Raw genomic sequence first — 18,516 nt, forward strand, 5'->3', positions numbered from 1 at the left:
AGGAACTGGAACAAGCAGGTCAGCAGACTGGAGCACAGAAGCTATAACCGGCAATGAGGCAGCAGGCTCATTGCCGTAAATACAGACATAGACCAATCAGGACTTGTACACACACCTGCAGAGTAATTACAGGTACAGAGCAGTACCAATCAAGGCTTGTCCCTAAACACACACAGTTGCAGGCTAACGCCTGATAATCAGCCCTAACGACTGACACTTAATGCGCATGCGCCCAGCTACCAGCACCGCCGGGACGCAGCGCTAATGAAGTAGCGTCCGGCCGTTGCCATGGTGACGGCCGAACAGGAGGAGGAAATGACGTCCCGGTCGTCAAGGTGACGGCCAGGACGCTGTGGCGCATGGGAAGCGAGCCGCGGCGGCTGTGAGTACCGCCGCGGCTCGTGACAGTACCCCCCCCCTTGAGGAGGGGTCAAGTAACCCCGACACCCAGATTTTCTTGGAAATTTCTTGAAGAACTCCTTCAGCTGTTTAGGAGCATGAAGTTGTCTCCGAGGGATCCAAGAGCGTTCTTCTAACCCGCGATTCCTCCACTGCGCTAAGAAGTGCACTTGCCCTTGCACCTTTTTAGAATCCAGGATTTTCTGAACCACGTATCTTCGTGGCTTGCTTGCATTTCTCCCAGACAAACTCGAAGACTGGAGTTGATTTGGATAAAGTACTGGTTTCAATAGAGAACAATGAAACGTGTTGGGGATTCTCAAGGAACGTGGAATTTTTAGCCTGAATGCAACCGAATTGACCTGCTTAATGATGAAAAACGGCCCGATGAACTTAGGGCCCAACTTCTTGCAAGGTTGCTTCAGCCTGATATTTTTCGTAGACAGCCAGACTTTCTGGCCAACCTTAAGAGAGCAGGTGATACGGTGCCGGTCCGAAAAAATATTTGCAACAAGTGAGGCTTGTCTTAAAGATGAGTGCACTTTCTTCCAGATAACTCTAAGATCCCTGGCAGTGGAACGGATTTCCTGGATACCAACGGACTGGAGAGAATACAAAGAGTTCGATCTGGGGTGAAAACCATAATTGCAAAAAAACGGAGAGGTTTTGGTGGACGAGTGGCAGAAGTTGTTACAGGCAAATTCCGCCCAGGGCAATAAGGAGGACCAGTTGTCATGGAACTCCGACGTGTAGCATCGCAAGAACTTCTCCAAGGACTGGTTAACCCTTTCAGTCTGCCCATTTGACTGAGGGTGGTACGCTTATGACAAACTAATCTTGATTCCCAGGAAGGTACAGAATGATCTCCAGAACTGCGCTATGAACTGAGAACCCCGATCAGAGACGATGTCCGTAGGGAGTCCATGGAGGCGGAAAATGTGTTGGATGAATAGGACGGCCAAATCTCGAGCAGTAGGAAGCCTGACTAGTGGAATGAAATGCGCCATCTTGCTGAACCGATCAACCACGACCCAAATGGTATTGTGTCCCGCAGAGGGTGGTAGATCAACTATAAAGTCCATGGACAGATGTGTCCAAGGTTTAGCAGGGGCGGCTTACGGAACTAACTGCCCTACCGGGCGAGTCCTGGGAACTTTGTTCCTGGCACAAACTTCACAAGACAGGACGTGACTTTTAACGTCAGCAGATAGAGACGGCCACCATACGGTACGGGAAAGTATCTCTAGTGTTTTGTAGATGCCAGGATGTCCAGCAGTCCGACTGTTGTGTGCCTCAGCAAGAACTGTCTTCCTTAGATGAACTGGGACAAACAAACGTCCTACCGGAGTGTTATCAGGAGCCAACCTCTGGAACCTTTGTAAGGTACAGCTCAGATCTTGAGTTAATCCGGCATGGACCATTGACACAGGAACAATAGGCTCTGGGTTAGTGACTGGAGGATGATATGCCAGAAAACTTCTGGACAGGGCATCCGCTTGAATATTTTTAGAACCAGGACGATAAGTAATAATGAAGTTAAATCGGGTGAAGAACAGTGACCACCGAGCCTGACGGGGGTTTAGACGTTTAGCTGACTGAATATACTGCAGATTCTTATGATCCGTTATAACGGAGATCTGGTGTGCAGCGCCTTCCAACCAGTGTCGCTATTCCTCAAAGGCCCATTTAATTGCTAGCAATTCTCGATTTCCCATGTCATAGTTGGTCTCCGCTGAGAATTGGCGGGAAAAAAAGGCACATGGATGCAAGTGGTGAGTCTGAGGATCTTTTTGTGACAAGATAGCTCCAGCACCGACGTCAGAAGCATCTACCTCGAGAATAAACGGTACCTTCGGGTCCGGGTGTCTGAGGACCTGAGCGGACACAAAAGCTTTCTTTAGGGTTTTGAATGCATTTATTGCTTGTTGTGACCAAACAGCCGGATCACCTCCTTTGCGAGTCAAGGAGATGATAGGAGCCACGATGTCAGCAAAACCGCCAATAAATCTCCTGTAATAATTGGCGAATCCTAGGAATCTCTGGACCGCCTTGAGGTTATTGGGTTGTACCCAATCCAGGATTGCCTGGACCTTGGTTGGCTCCATGGAGAAACCCTCTGAAGAGATTATATAGCCAAGAAAGGATACCTTCTTAACCTCAAACTCACATTTTTCGAGTTTAGCGTAAAGATGATGTTCCCGTAGTTTCTGTAGGACTTGTCTGATATGACTCTGATGTTCCGGCAATGAATTGGAATATATGAGAATGTCATCTAAGTAGACAACAACAAAGTGTCCCAGGAACTCACGTAACACCTCATTAATCAAATCCTGGAACACAGCAGGAGCGTCACTAAGGCCAAACGGCATGACCAAGTATTCGTAGTGGCCCGAGAGCGTGTTGAACGCCGTCTTCCACTCATCACCTGCTCTAATGCGTATGAGGTTATAAGCACCACGAAGGTCAATTTTTGTGAAGACAGTTGCTCCTCTTAACTGATCAAAGAGTACAGAGATGAGAGGAAGAGGATAGGTGTTTTTAACCGTAATCATATTCAGTCCCCGATAATCGATACAGGGTCTGAGTCCACCGTCCTTCTTGGACACAAAGAAGCACCCAGCCCCTACTGGAGACTTGGATGGCCTGATGAAGCCTTTCTCCAGATTTTCATCAATGTACTCCTGCATGGATTTGGTCTCTGGACCGGAGAGAGAGTACAAACGTCCCTTGGGTAGTTTAGTACCTGGAATTAACTCGATGGCACAGTCGAACTCCCGGTGCGGTGGTAGAGTATCAGCAGCCTTTTTAGAGAAGACATCCCAGAAGTCATGATACTGGGAGGGAAGCTGCTCCGGAATGGACCGAACCACACGTCAAACAGAACTGTGAACAATGAGAACTCCACTGGACAATCTCTCCTTTTGCCCAATCTATGACAGGGTTATGACGGGATAGCCAGGGGTGACCTAGAATCAAAGGCACTGACGGGCATTCGATGAGACGAAAGGCTATAGATTCGGAGTGGAGAGCCCCAATCCTAAATTGTAGTAGCGGAGTCTCCCAGGTAACCTTACCGCCTGGCAATGGAGCACCATCTAGGCCACATACCGTGATGGCGGATTTGAGTTTAACCCGCGGAATTCCAGCAGAATTAACTCGTGACATATATGTGGTAGAATGACAAGAAAATTGTCGCACATCTGGATAACGAGCTCGCCAAACATCCACAAGCCCCATCCCCTGGAGTTTAGAGAATGCCGTTGGATGTGAGGAGTTTAAGGGTGTTGTAATAGGAGTCTCTCTCAATCTGTCAATCCTGGGATCAGGCACATTATTAAAGTCCCCCATGCAGATAACAGGAGTATATGGAGATTTGGATATGAAGGACGTCACCTTTCCAAGCACCTCGGTACCAAATGGTGGAGGAATATATATTGCAAGAATTATTACTAGAGAGGAATCAATTATTGCTCTTATAAAAATGTACCTACCATAAGGGTCTAATTGCAGACATTCTAGAGTAAAGTGCAGGTTTTTCTTTATTAAGAGAGAAACCCCCCCTGGAACTTGGAGTGTGTACAGAGTAGTATGCCCACCCCACCCACAGTTTTTTAAGTGTCATTACATTACCACCATACAAATGCATTTCCACCAAGCAAACAATGTCAGGTGTGTATTTTTCAGGATGGAAAAGCACTAAATTACGCTTAACCCTGTCATTTAAGCCCCTTACATTCCAGATGAGCAGGCAGACCCCCCCCCCCCCCCCTCCCACCACATGGCTAACCCCTACCATAACATATCAGGTTACATATATCTGACGATAGCGGGACCACACTGGTGCAATCACCATACAGTTGAGGCATATCATGTACACAACAAATATACATCATTACATTATGCATTTAAATACAGTTTGAACCTGCCCCACATTAATCCCACAGAGCACCTTTATCAAAGCATAACAAAGAATTCCACGGCTGACATTCAAGAATGAAAAAAACAAAATACATATATATATATATATATATATATATATATATATATAAAATAAACAGATCAAACCATTCCTTTCCACCCCGCATACTCAGCGAAACAATAACAGCTAGAGTACACTTAGATCCCTAAACTATTAAAGATTACCCCTAAATAACCTAACTGTCTATCTAAATACAAACGTTGGGAGCTATTACTAGCATGAGGTCTCCTGTATTTTAAATCCTCCAATTCTGCCTGAATGAACCCTCTACCAAGAAGCCAATTTATAATTGTAGTGAGAGAATCTAAGCAGTATTAGAAAACATCAAGTATTAAACAGAAAAAAAAAAAGAGACTTAAAACTTAAGCCATCAGCTGTCCAAGTCATCAGTCGGCAATCTGCAATCCAACAGCATCTTTAGGCGACGTGAAGTAAAGTTTCCTCCCATCTGCTGATACGCGAACTGGGATTTGGACTTGAGCGAACTGGGATCTGGACTTTTGTACATCCAAGGCGAAGTCAGGGAATACTGAAACAATATGGTTGTTTTACTTAAGGGGGCCTTGTTGTCGCATCAAACAGAGAACAGCATCTCTGTCCTTGAAATGTAAGATCTTTGCAATAAATGTACGAGGTGAAGCTCCAGGCAGAGCCCTTTCGACCGAGAAATGAGGGGAAAAGGCTTCTTTCCCAAATTCTTGAATCAGCCAATTCTTTAGAAATGCTTCAGGGTTAGAACCCTCAAATTTTTCTGGAAGACCCACAAATCTCAGGTTACTACGCCACAGTCGCCCTTCCATATCTGAGAATTTTTGTTTACATTGATTTATCTGAGTCGCTAAATCCGCAATCTGACTCTGTATAGGAGCGCCAGCATCCTCCAATGAAGAGATTCTATGCTCTGCTTCTCCCACTCGTTCTCGCATTTTTTGAAGATCGTGTCGGATAAGGGAGAGGTCGGGCTGCACCTCACCTATCCTATCTGTGACCTTTTCACTAGTTTTGATAGCCTGAAGTATCTGCTGCAAGGATGGAGAGGTCTCAGTGAGCTGTGGACTCAAAGTGGGTGGGTTATCTGATGCTGTAGCTGGATGACCATCATCTTTAGGAGCAGTTAATGTACACTGACCAGCATAACGCTCCAGTTTAGCCACTGCGGCTGTTGCAGGGTTATGTTTTCCCATATCGCTGCGGCAATAGTATATCAGAGTATACAGCAATGAACACCCAGGGTTTTTCTCCCATTTTCTTCCTTCACCTGAGACAATAATACAGAATACTGTTGAGAAGTCACTGACCCACAGAGAGTATCCCACTGTAACTCTCTTACAAATTATTAGCCTCAACTGAGTTTACTGAGTTAAAAGTGTCTTACAGCAGATCCTCCCTGCCTGACCTACACACACCAACCGTTCCATCTCTGTGCACATTGCTCTTCTAGTCCTTCTCATTTTGCTTGCAAGTGTTGCTCATAGCAGATCAAATTTGTCTTGTGGACGTTTTTGAGACATAAAATGGTTTGCACACTTTACCATCTTTACTGCGCACCACTTTGCTCGAGATTACCGACCCTTTTTTTCCCCTCTTTTGACCACCTTGTGGCTGTGTTGGTACTTCTGTGATGTCCAGGCTGTCTAGTGTCAGTTGGCTGGCATATATAGGTGTATCATGTTGCTCTGCCATATCAGAGATTACTGCTTCAGAGAGGACAGCAGGCTGTGTAATGAAAAATAAAAGTAAAGTAGTGAGTATAAAATTACATGCATGTACCAATTTAACATTTAAACAATCTTCGTCTTTCAGTTTCCTGCAACGGTAGAGCAATGGTTAAGTTATTGAAGATTTTTGAAAGTCTTTGGAATCTTCCAAACTGTGGTATTGTCATTGATGGCAAATTATGCCACTCTCAAAAAGTGGATCCTATTATTACAACTATAAAGAATTCTTCAGCATTATTCTAATGGCTATCGTGGATGCCAACTATGAATTCCTATTTGTGGACATTGGAAAAAATGGGATGGTGTCAGATGGAGGCGCATTGGAGCAGACTCCTTTCCATGACAAACTTAAAAACAATGAATTTAATTTACCATCACAGTGACATAAAACTTGGACTAAATTGTTTAACTTGTAGTTCTACAATCACCAGCATGCCCAGACTGTTAATGGCAGTTCGGACTGGCTGGGACTTGTAGTTTCACAAACTAAAATGGTGTTATCTTATTTTTCTTAAACTTTTTTTTGCCTTACTTTACACCCACTGCCCCAGAGGTGTTGGAAGAGCACCCCCCCAGCACATTTTTCACAATTTCCCTAGGGATTCAGCCCAGTTCTGAATAGCCTGGGGCTGGTTGTCCTTATGGCAGGTGGACCCCTATCTCGTGTCCCCCTGCTATAGTGCCATCTACCCAGGCTGGTTGCGATGAAATCTGGGGGACACCACACATTTTTTTCCAGTTTTCGCTGCAACCAGCAGTAGGCTGGCAGTGCTAAGGTTAATAGTGTTTATCTGGGGATATCTCACACTTTTTTTTTCCATTCCAATTTTTTACATTATACAGCCGGCAGGTCCTGCAGCTATATAGCCACTGGACCAGCTCGCATTGCCTCCTTAATGTTAACAGTTTCAGTGTCATCAATCACACTGTCTGAATTTCTTATATATATAGATATTTCTGGTGTCGGGATTTATTCACTGTCACTGTTTCAAACGATATTTCTTACCTGACATTACTTTAAGTCGGCATTTTACTGTCACTGTTATTTGTGTCTGCATTTTTGTCATAGGAAATATGACTACCACCGACTCAAATAAATATGTGTTACAACAGTGGCATGCACAAAAGCATCTCTGAATACACAGCACGTTGAGTCTTGAAGTGGGTGGGCTATAGTAGCAGAAGACCACACTGGGTTCCACTCCTATCAACTACAAACGGGAAACTGAGGCTATAGTGAGCACAGGTGAAGATTGGGAAAATGTTGCGCTGTCTGATAAATCTAAATTTCTGCTACAAAATGCAGATGGTATGGTTAGAATTTGGCATAAACAACATGAATACATGCTGCCTTGTCTCAACGATGTAGGTAGTAAGAGCAATTATCAAGAAGCAGAATTATGGATTCTAATACCAATTGGGAATCATTTAAATGCCATAGGCTACCCGTGTATCGTTGCTGACCATGTGCAGCCCTTTGTGGCCATACTCTACCCATATTCTAATAACTACTTATGCAGGATAACACTCAATGTCACAAAGCACACGTCATGACAATGACTGTTCAGCAATGGCCTGTAGTCACCAGGGGGTAAATGTATCATACCCCGGTTTTTTCAACTCGCCGGGAATCGGCGAGTTGACAGCTAAAATTTAAAGCGGCGCTGGCTTGTAAAGGCAGCGCTTGCCTTTACAAGCCAGCGCCGCTTTAAATTTTAGCTGTATGATCTCAAACCAATAGAGCACCTTTGTGATGTGGTGAAACTGGAGATTCACATTATGAATGTGCTACCAACAAATCTGCAGTAACTGTGTGATCCTATCATGTCAACATGGACCAAAATCTCTAAGGAATGTTTCTAGTACATTGTTGTAATCATACCACAAAGAATTCATGCTGTTCTGGGGGCAGAGGGGGTAAAGGGTGTCCTACCCAGAACATACATGTTCTTATATCAGAAAACTCAGGACATACACTCCTGAACGCTTTTATGCGTTAAGTTGCTGCCACATAATTGGCTGATTAGATATTTCTATTATCAAGCAGGTCTACTTAATAAAGGGGGCTCAGAGTGTATATATCACTGGTTAATATGTATTCTACAAAATATGTATATTATTCAGAAACATGATGGGCCAGAGTCATTAAGGAGAGCAAAGCAAAAAAAAAGGAGTAAATTTTCTCCTGGACAAACCATGTTAAAATGCAAGGGATACAAATGAGTTTATTATTTTGCACATAAGTTAAATACTGGCTACTTTTTTATCTAGCACACAAATACTTGAGACCTTTATTTTTATACTGAAATTTTAAGTTGATCTAGGACATGCCCTATTCCAACTATATCTCTGTCCCCGCATTTTAAATATATCTCCCCCTCCAATGCAACATGGTTTTGCCCAGATGCTAAGTTACTTATTCTTTATGCTTTGCTCTCCTTAATGACTCAGGCCCGATGAGTTCTGAAATCTTCACTTTAAGCCAATGGTTTCACCTGTGACGTACCTTAAAAATTGCATTAATACATTAACCTAAATATGTTATGTATTACAAACTTTCATGCCCTATGTCAAATAACAGAAACAAAATATTTATTTTACAACACTGCAAAACAAACAAAATGTGAACTATGTGTAAAATGTTATTTAGGAAACATTAAGATGTTTGATATCAAGAACCAATTGAAAAGTTCTACTTGTAGTTTTGAGAAGACATATCCTAGTAATTCTAGATTTACCAAGCAATGAAACAAATATGCTACTACCTTTTATTCTTACATTATACAGTTGAGCATAAATACTGTTAAAAGATGTAGCTTGTTTTAGTAAAAAGCTATTTATTGTGCACAGTGACATTTGGATACTAAGGAAAACGTGTGTGATAAAGAAAGTTATATCGGAACAAAAGTAAACTTATTTTGGTAGAATCAAAAAGTGGATAAGAACCTGGTGCATTATAATACGAATGTGCTACGAGATGCGATTATCGTATTGGTTGTCTTTATTATTCAACAATTATTTTTTTGACGTGACCCTTGTTGTGGTTGGCCAAATTCAGCCATGAAACTCTGTCATAAGCCAATAAAGAAGACACCATGAGCTGTGCGCTTTGCTTTCCTTTCTACAGGAGCGGCCTGAAACATGAAGCTCAGCGGGAGGAGACCGAGATGGCGGCGGTGGCGGGGCCGTGGTGTGGGCAGCCTCCCTCGCCAGAGGAAACGAGACATACACACTTTGCAGAGGGGGAGGGGAAGGCGACTCTCGCCTCAGACTCCCGGCGGGAGAGCTTTGCAAGCTTCACTGCACGACTGCCCCCCGCTGCCGGTCATGTGACCTTAACGTAACCGGACAGGAAAACACCGACGGTTTTTTTTCCCTCTATTACTCCCCTCCTCTCGGAGAGGAAGAGAAGACGACGACGACGGAGGAGGTGGTAGCAGTCACGGAGCACGGGCTCTGGCATTCGCACCATACGTAAAGCGGAGGTGAGTGCACTTCATCGGCTGTTCTTGCTACCACCACGTGCATGCTTTTATTGGGGTCTACTGGGCCGCATGGGGACGGTTTGACTATCGCATATAAACGCGTGTTCTCCACACCGAGTGGCCCCGACCGGAGCCCTGCAGACCCGGTAACGAGTATTACGTGGTTTTTGCCTACGGTAACATGAAATGATCTTTCGTATGTAGTGACGCGGACAGGCCTGGTCGGCCCTGGCTGCCCGTACATGGTGCGGCAGAGAACATGCGCCTGGCGGCCTTAGAACGGGCAGAGTTCTGTGTAACGTTCTAGAACGCGCAGGGGGTCCGGACAGACAAAGAGCGGCCGCTCTCGGCGGCCATGGCCCTCCCTTCCCCCACCACACTCTGTCTCTGCCGCCGCCATGTGTGCGCTAGCTCCACCACACCCCGCCTCTTCCCCACCGCTCAGGCGACAACACAAGCTGGAGCCATCTTTGTTCGTTATGTATTTCACCTTCCCCCCAATTCAGTCGCTCTCCTCCTCCTCACAGCTGCGCGGAAGTGGCTGCGCCCACTGGCTCCTCCCCCTCGGCTCTCCACACTGCTCGGTGTATCCGGCCGGATAGGACGTGTGAGGCTGGGGCTGCTCGTAGTGTACATATACTGGGATCACCCTCTCCTACAGTGGGTGACTACACCCCTGGATGTGTACGGGGTGTGTACATGGTAGAGGTCATAGCTTGGGCTCTGCTGTCACTTCTGTAAGATGTGGCTGCAACTAAAACTCACTTTATTAGTATCAACGTGAGCCAATTCCTCATTGCAAAAATGGGGTTGTCATGAGCTATCTACAGTAATTTAGGTGGTATTAAACTACTGTTAAAACATTTAGTTACACATTTACAGTTAGGTGAAATATTCAGGTAGTCGTGGAGCTCACAATGAAGCTTTGTACTAAACTATTAATTTTGTGAATTAACTTTAACCACTGTTTTCCAAATTAGTTAAATTTCACAGCAATGTTTTTAAGTGTTCTATTTAAGGCCTTCATTACATCGATATTGGAAAGTGTTTTTAAAAACACATGTTGCACTTCATTCAAATGAATGGTATAAAACCAGAAAACTGAGCATGTTCTGTTCAATGAAGCATTGAGATTGAAGAATGCAATAATGTTATCTGCACTGTTGAAAGTCCTTTTACTCTATACATCAACTTCTTAAATGCACTTGGCTGTGAATCAATTTCTACATATTATAAACTCATAATAATGTAACATCGCCAGTTTTTTGTTTTTTTTTAAGGTGCACAAGTACATTGAGATAAGCTGTTGGTAAGGTCGCTGCTGGTGGGGTCATTTAATTTCGCATCTAAAATCTCTGGAACTCTAATTCACCCCCACCTTTTATCTAATGTAAATAAACAATTCTCATAATAGCCTGTTTGTGGTACTCGTTAATCAGCAGATTTAACATTATTTCTTTACTTCTCCATAGTGCTTTAATCTTCCTCCTGTCAGTATTAGGCTAATGTAACAGTGATTTTCTGTGCATGATTTTTCTACACATAGTAAGCAGCTTGCGTGCAGAATTTCTATCACATGAGCAGGTATAGCCTCTTATGCAACCTATGTGCTGCAAAATGAGCATGTAAGTACCAAGTTCCTTGGGTTAATATATGTGGGTGCAGAAAGACTTGTCATTAGCCTTAATCTTTTCACAATACAATTGCTTGGGGGTGTGACAAGTTATGGGAATTTGCATTGTAAGTTTTGCTGTCCTCTTGTGGCAGAGAGCAGGCAAAGCGGTGGTAGGCTTCAGTCCGTAAATCAGCTTATCGCATGCACATATCAATAGTATTTATTTTTAATATATGTTTTTCCCTGTACTAGAGATATTTAAACTAAGAAGTTTGAACAACTTTCAATGCATTTAGCAAGTAAAGTTCTATAGAAAATATGGAAATGGTGGGTAAATGGTCCTACATTTCCAAAGTTGCCACTGCTTCTATAATCACTTTGAGATGTCTCCTGAATGTCAGCATCTGAGCAGACATCTGTCCTTTATTCAGACTAAACAGTTGATATGTAAAGGCTGTCTTATTTCAGCACTTTGAAAATACAACCTTTTTCCTGACCACTTCGCTGCCAACTGCAAGTTATAGTTTATATGTGGTTTCTCTAATAGGTTGCATACCTGTTCACATGTTTTTATTAGCGTTTATAAGAAGATGAGAATTTTTTTTTATTTTTTTTTTAGAGCCAGTTGGTGAGTTCTGAAACTTTTGGTTTAGAATTTGAAACTCTTAATAAAACAATTATTATTCTTGTTCTTCTCACTATAGCCAACTCAATTCATTAAGGAGAAAAACCAGCACTGACCTCTGGCAACAGAAATGTTATGTTGAACATGCCATATGCCATATGTGTATAATAAACAATGGCTATAATGAATAGTGTTAAAATTATGCTGACATCATTGGATACGTACCCCGATTAATGTCAAAATGAACTTTGATGGTATTTGTCCCTTAGTTGTAAATGTTATGGTGATGGCTTTTGTAGCAGTTCACTTTTTGGCTCCTAATTTCCTGTTATGTGCTCCAAAAAGATAATCTTTTGAAGACTACTCTGAAAACTGGGGTTTGGTTAGATGTTTGTATTTTAGGTAACATATACAGTACATGAAATAAAAGACAAAACAACAAAACATTTTCTAGGTATTTTGAATGGAGCCATTTTTTAGAAAATATGGTGCCAGACTTTAAAATGTAAAGCCGTATGAGTTGGGCACAGAATTATGATGGCCCCAAGAATACCTCAAATTTACAATATGTAGTAACAGCATAAGCCCTGCTCACACCCTTTCCCAAGGTCAAGAAAATACTCTGAAAACATATTCTGGTTACAAGAGCTAACTATTCAGGTGCATATGTAAAAAGTATACCCTGTTATAAGACATCAAGAACACCTAGTTGGATGCACAATTTTGCAGTGTTCTGCTGTTTTATTTTGTTTTTCTTATGACCTTTTACCATTTGGGCCTATTGAAAACCATAGAAAAGGGGGCTCCATAAGATTACATTTGCCCACAATAATATCCTCACAAGTACTTAAGCATGTAAAATAATAGTGCATAGGGCCAGACATTATACATTCACTGTACCTGCTCAAGAGTTGAGTCCACCAGTGACCCAATGCACATAAAGACCTTCTACCAGGTTTTGACAGCTGAATTAGTTTAATCGGGAACTCAATTTGGAGGAGAAATATTGAGAGCAATCTGTGCAGCCAATTCAACTTTTTTCCTCATGGCTTGCTTTGTAATTGTTGTATTCCGGATCAAGATGTTCTCTTTAAGCTACTTCAGAGACCGTTTTATTTCTCCAATATATGCTGTGTATATATAAATATCTTGCATTCCGGCAATATATTAGTGAAATGGGATGTATTCCCTAGCCAGTCATGCACATGCCTAAATATGGTAGCTATATTCAAATATCTGGTAAATTTGCTTCTGCTTGGGATCTGTGTAGCTGTTCCTTTCATTAACGAAATCTTCAGCTGGCGGCCCTTCCATATAAGTTTAGCTCTATTTATTTTGGGAATGCTCTTGTTTTCAAGCAGCAGAGGAAGAGTTTGTAGGGGCTACAGAAGCCTAGCAAAACTAACCTGTTCTTGTACAATCGGTAGGAAGGGTATTAAAGTTAAGATCAGAAATAGAAAGCCTGCCTTGAAATTTTAATATCCATGTAAATAATTTTGTGGCTGTTGCTGCGCCAATGTCCTTATTCCGAGCCCTGTCTCCTGTAGTTCAGTTGGATGACAGTGAATCAGGTTCAGTTTATGGAAAAACCTGGAAAATAACTGATCTGTACTATGCTAAAAGACCACTGGGACTTTGGCTCAGGCATAAATAATATCATTGTGAAAGAGGACTATGCCAACAATACCTATTTAATCTCAAAACATATGAGACACCGAAGACTCGCCAAAAAGTTCTCTATGGCAATATTAAATCAAGGGGAAAGTGGGCAGCCCTCCCTCATCCCCCCCCCCCCCACTTTTTTTTTTCTTTCTGGTGTGTGGAGTTCAATCGATTGGGAAAAATGTACCAGGAGTGAGTATCTGGACCATGTGGATATCAGTGGGCATCTGTGGACCTCATAACAGCATGACACAATTTATTGGACTTGAGGTCCACAAGTAGTCTTGTAATATTAGTGATCACTGACTGCTTCTAACAAAGACTGCTTGGTTTGTTGTATTAATGGCATTGTAAATCCCACTAAACTGTCTTATAAAAATCTTAATTATAGTGTACAAAGAATTGTACCAGTATTTATTATTGAAAGACTGAAGCTCAATTTAGTCGGTAACATCTTTTTTTTGTAAAATAGCTTTTTATTGAAAGTCATTTTATATAGCATACAAAACAATAAGTGGATGTAACAGTTGTATCTAACTTTCTTTTATACAGTGAATATTTATCAGATTATTTGAGGTGCTACTACCAAATTGGATTAATTATAAAAGTTTCAGAGTAGAATTTTGTATTTTATGACCTCCTCACCCATACTTGCCATTCCTATAGATTTCACTTTACTTTTAATTTACATGTATCAGAAGGGCCAATGTTGGTACTGTTTGTTTAGAGTGACTTAAATCCTTATCTCCTAATAAAGTGAGGAAATACTTAATCTAAATGGATTTGTGTTAGCAGTATACAATTATTGCATAACTTACTCAAAATAATGGGTTTTGCTTTTTTTTTTTTTTTTACAGGCACCATTGAGAAAAGATGGATTTGGCCAACCATGGACTTATACTTTTGCAGCAATTAAATGCCCAGAGAGAGTTTGGCTTCCTATGTGACTGCACAGTCGCTATTGGAGATGTCTACTTTAAGGCACACAAGTCAGTCCTTGCATCGTTTTCCAACTATTTCAAGATGCTCTTTGTACACCAGACGAGGTAATGAAAGTATTTCATAATTTATTATATTTTATTTTAAATGTGCAATTAACATACTTGAAGCATTTAATAAAGGGCAGTTGTAATCCTCTAACCAGGCATTTTGCATAGGTTATTGTTTCCTGGGATTTATGTAGTTTTACCATATTTTTTTGTAATGAGCATCCTTTTATAAGCTTGGGTGATTACTTTGCAGCCAGTTAACCATTAACAATGTATGAGCATTGTTAAGCTAGCTTTAAGTGAGAACTGTTATGCAGTTTGGGAATTTGGAAATTGCGCCGGTCAATTTAAAATAAGTAATCTAGAAGACGTTTCTTAAGCTTACTACTTTTAATTTAAGTTGGTTGTATTGCATCTGTTGTGGCCTAAAAATGTCACTTAATTTTTATTCCGGAGCCACCCCCCCTCCCATCCTCCCTCCAAGTGACTTCACAAGCATGGATGATGTGTATACTGGTATGTCCCATACAGCTCAGGCATTGATGTGGATTATTAAAAGTGTAAAATGTTCTAATGTATGTTAACTGTATTAGAAGTACTTTGTGTATAGGACCACTAAACCTAAAATAGAAGTTAAGCCCTATGTCGGGCTAGTAATTTTGAATGGATGTGTATGTCAAGGCATTAAGAGCTTATCAGAATGGGAGACTTTTCAGATAAGGTTGGGAGACCTTTTCTTTGGCTGGGTACACACTATCTAAAATTTCTCCCGATGCGATATCCTTAACTTTCACCAACAGTCCTGAATAGCATGCTGATTCATGTGTACACACTAAACACATTTTCCTCGATTTACATTCAGATCTGTGCTCTTCATCTGTCATAACCATCGGCTAAAAATATTGTGTGATTCTATGGACGCTGGTGGTCGTGAGTGCATACACACTTCATAATTGGAACAATATATTTAGTCTGTATGCTGCAATGTTTAGATCTTTAAACCACACTAATGTGTATTGGGCCAAACTGTCATTTATCATTTCATTGGCCCTATCGGCTGAAAACCCTCCGGTGTGTACCCAGCCTTTCAGTTGACATTGAAGGACACTGCAGGCAGTCCCCTTTGATCCTATAATGATTAAGAACACAGAATAATAGATTCAATTTACATTTTATGTGCACATGGATGCAATGTCCAATATCTCATTTTGTTAAGGTATGGGAATCTTTACATTTATATTTCTGAGTGTTCGTAGTTTTGGGGGGGGGGGTTCAAATTTAGGTTAGTAATTTGTTAGGTTGGTAATTTTAAAAACCTATATATGCTTTCTTATATTTTGCTCCCCCTCCCATTAATGCCTCCTTATGATGATATTTTCTTTACCTACAGTGAATGTGTTCGCTTGAAATCAACAGACATCCAGCCGGATATCTTCAGCTATCTCTTACACCTGATGTACACTGGAAAGATGGCACCTCAACTGATCGATCCTGTACGCCTTGAGCAAGGAATAAAGTTTCTGCATGCCTTTCCGCTTATCCAGGAGGCCAGCCTTGCAAGTCATGGTGGGTTTTCTCACCCAGATCAGGTTTTCCCACTTGCATCTTCTCTTTATGGGATTCAGATAGCAGATCATCAGATAAGGCCACCACCAAAAGTCACCCCAGCAGCTGAGAAGTCTACACGTGAGGCTCGACCTCAGACATCCAGGTTGAATCAGGATACATCATCAGATAATGTGCAGTTAACTCAACTCCCATCTTCACTGCCTGCAGCAAACAGGACAAATTTAACTTTCTCTGAACCTGTACATGCTCCTTTGTCTCCTGAGCCATCTTCTTCTGTTCTTCCTGCAGCTTCTCTGGAAGAAAACAGCATGGAAGAATCGCCAAATGAGGAGCAGAACACATCCCTGACAATTGCTCATGTCAAGCCAAGCATCATGAAGAGGAATGGAAGCTTCCCTAAATACTATGCTTGTCACTTGTGTGGTCGTCGCTTTAACTTGAGGAGTAGCCTTCGTGAACACCTTCAGCTTCACACAGGAATGCCATTTAGCTCCACGACTGGGCAGGCAGACACCAGCATTTCCCCTTCCTTCTGCAACAATGGATCAGAGATGGGTAAAGAATCCATGGAGACAGCTGAGACTGGCATAATCAGTGACAGTGATATGCCGCAGATCTCGGACTCTCCAATAATTGATGGGCAGCAGCAAGCTGAGACACCACCACCTACAGATATTGCGGACATAGATAATTTAGAGCAAGCTGATCAGGAAAGAGAAGTGAAAAGGAGGAAGTACGAGTGCACTATTTGTGGGCGTAAATTTATCCAGAAAAGCCATTGGAGGGAGCATATGTACATCCACACAGGCAAGCCGTTCAAGTGCAGCACCTGCGACAAGAGCTTCTGCAGGGCAAACCAAGCCGCTAGGCATGTGTGTCTAAAGAGCTCTGATACCTACACAGTGGTGGATAAGCAGACTCTGGAGCTGTGTTCGTTTGATGAAGGCAGCCAAATGGACAACATGCTAGTTCAAACAAATAAACGTTACAAGTGCAACCTCTGCGACAAAACATTCTCAACGCCCAATGAGGTAGTCAAACATACGTGCCAAGGCCAAAACTCAGATGTCTTTGCTCTTGAAGAGGAAGGGAAGTCCATCCTGTTGAGTAGTGGGGACTCTGAACCTGCAGAAAATGAGCACTCTATGCTAACGACCATTAAAAAAGAGCAAGAAACTGCGCTAGATTAGTTTTGATAGCTACATATATTCTTCTTAATTTCCTACTATGTACTAATTTTTTTATTTTTATTTTTTCCCCCTTAAAAAAACAAAAACAAACTAATTTCTGTTTCTTCCGTCCTTTTTAACTTTCTTCTGCAGTGTAGGATTTGGAATATAATGCAAAACCCTGGGGACTTGTTTGGCAAACAATGCAAAAATCCATTTTATCCAGGGCAATATGCATATATCCACTTTTTTCCTTCCTTCTTTCTTTTTTTTTTTTTTTTTTTTTTTTTGTTTTTGTTTGTCTTAAGAAAACTGGAACAATGAAATGGCCTCTGTAATGTCAGTAGAACTACTGAAATTTAGATGGAATGCATTTTGTAGATGAGAAATGTTTAAAATGTATTTGTGCATATTTGGGAAGCGAGTATTTTGGGTAAGAGAAATTTAAATAAATATAAATGCATACATGTTTAATATATCATGTTTGTTTTCCTCACAGTGCATGTCCTTGATAATGGGATGCGGGGCATTGACTGACACATATCAATAGATGATCAAGGGTCATGTGATAAACAAGTAGGGTAGATCTCTTGAGGTATTTTTATTTTACTGCTTCGATAGATTTACTTTAATACAGTTTGGCACCATTTAGAACTTTAATGTGATTTTTTTTTTTAATTTTTTTTTTTATTATTTATTTATTTTTCTCTCTCTTCATTTGACACAAATAAGATGGAAAAACAACTGTTTCTCCTGTTTTGGGTGAGACAATTAAGCAGGATTAATAGTAAGATGCCTATTTGAACTACTTTTCCAGCCTACTTCCGATCATAGTGGTGTAAAATTGTATTCAATGTAGTTGAACCATTAACGTGTTGAGAAATACTAAAATCAGCAGGTATTGATTGGTAATAAAGTAAAATCCATAATATGAAGAATCTGTACTGCCAACGAGTAACAATCATGAAATAGGGTATATAATTTAAAATACAAGATCAAACCGGTCAACTCCCCTATAGAAGTTGCATCTTGACTACTATATTTTTGTTTTGGGTGACTTTTTTTTTGGGTGTTTTAACAATAACAAACTCAAGAATTAAAAGTAAGTTTCATATGTTCATTTTTATCCCCCCAATTATTTTGGTATACAATAAAATTCAAATAGCAACCTGCTGTGCCTTACTGCTTACATAGGTGATGATCCCCAAGATATACTTCAGATACAGTTAACTTAATTTAAACCTGAATAGAGATGGTCTTGGCCCATATCTTAACTGTGATTTGCAGAAATATTTTCCCTCTTCCT

General features: G+C 41.3%; 1 protein-coding gene across 2 annotated transcripts; it reads left to right on the top strand.

Annotated features, from left to right (window-relative positions):
- Window positions 1-9,457: 9,457 nt before the first annotated feature.
- On the top strand, window positions 9,458-17,496 carry ZBTB2 (zinc finger and BTB domain containing 2). Of its 2 annotated transcripts, none has more exons than XM_075203584.1 (3): window positions 9,458-9,581; window positions 14,341-14,529; window positions 15,863-17,496. In XM_075203584.1, the coding sequence occupies exons 2-3, from the start codon at window positions 14,357-14,359 to the stop codon at window positions 17,229-17,231; spliced, it is 1,542 nt and encodes a 513-aa protein (XP_075059685.1). In that variant the 5' UTR covers window positions 9,458-9,581; window positions 14,341-14,356; the 3' UTR covers window positions 17,232-17,496. The 2 variants fall into 2 exon arrangements, with proteins under 2 accessions (XP_075059685.1, XP_075059686.1); XM_075203585.1 differs by lacking the exon at window positions 9,458-9,581 and adding an exon at window positions 10,175-10,272.
- Window positions 17,497-18,516: the final 1,020 nt, after the last annotated feature.

The sequence above is a fragment of the Mixophyes fleayi genome, chromosome 3 (assembly GCF_038048845.1).
Source record: "Mixophyes fleayi isolate aMixFle1 chromosome 3, aMixFle1.hap1, whole genome shotgun sequence".
NCBI lineage: Eukaryota > Metazoa > Chordata > Amphibia > Anura > Limnodynastidae > Mixophyes > Mixophyes fleayi.

Excerpts from the sequence above, each read along its gene's own strand:
- ZBTB2 (XM_075203584.1), top strand. The coding sequence starts at position 14,357 with ATGGATTTGGCCAACCATGGACTTATACTTTTGCAGCAATTAAATGCC. Across the intron at positions 14,530-15,862 it reads CTCTTTGTACACCAGACGAG|TGAATGTGTTCGCTTGAAAT; the intron begins GTAATGAAAGTA and ends CTTTACCTACAG.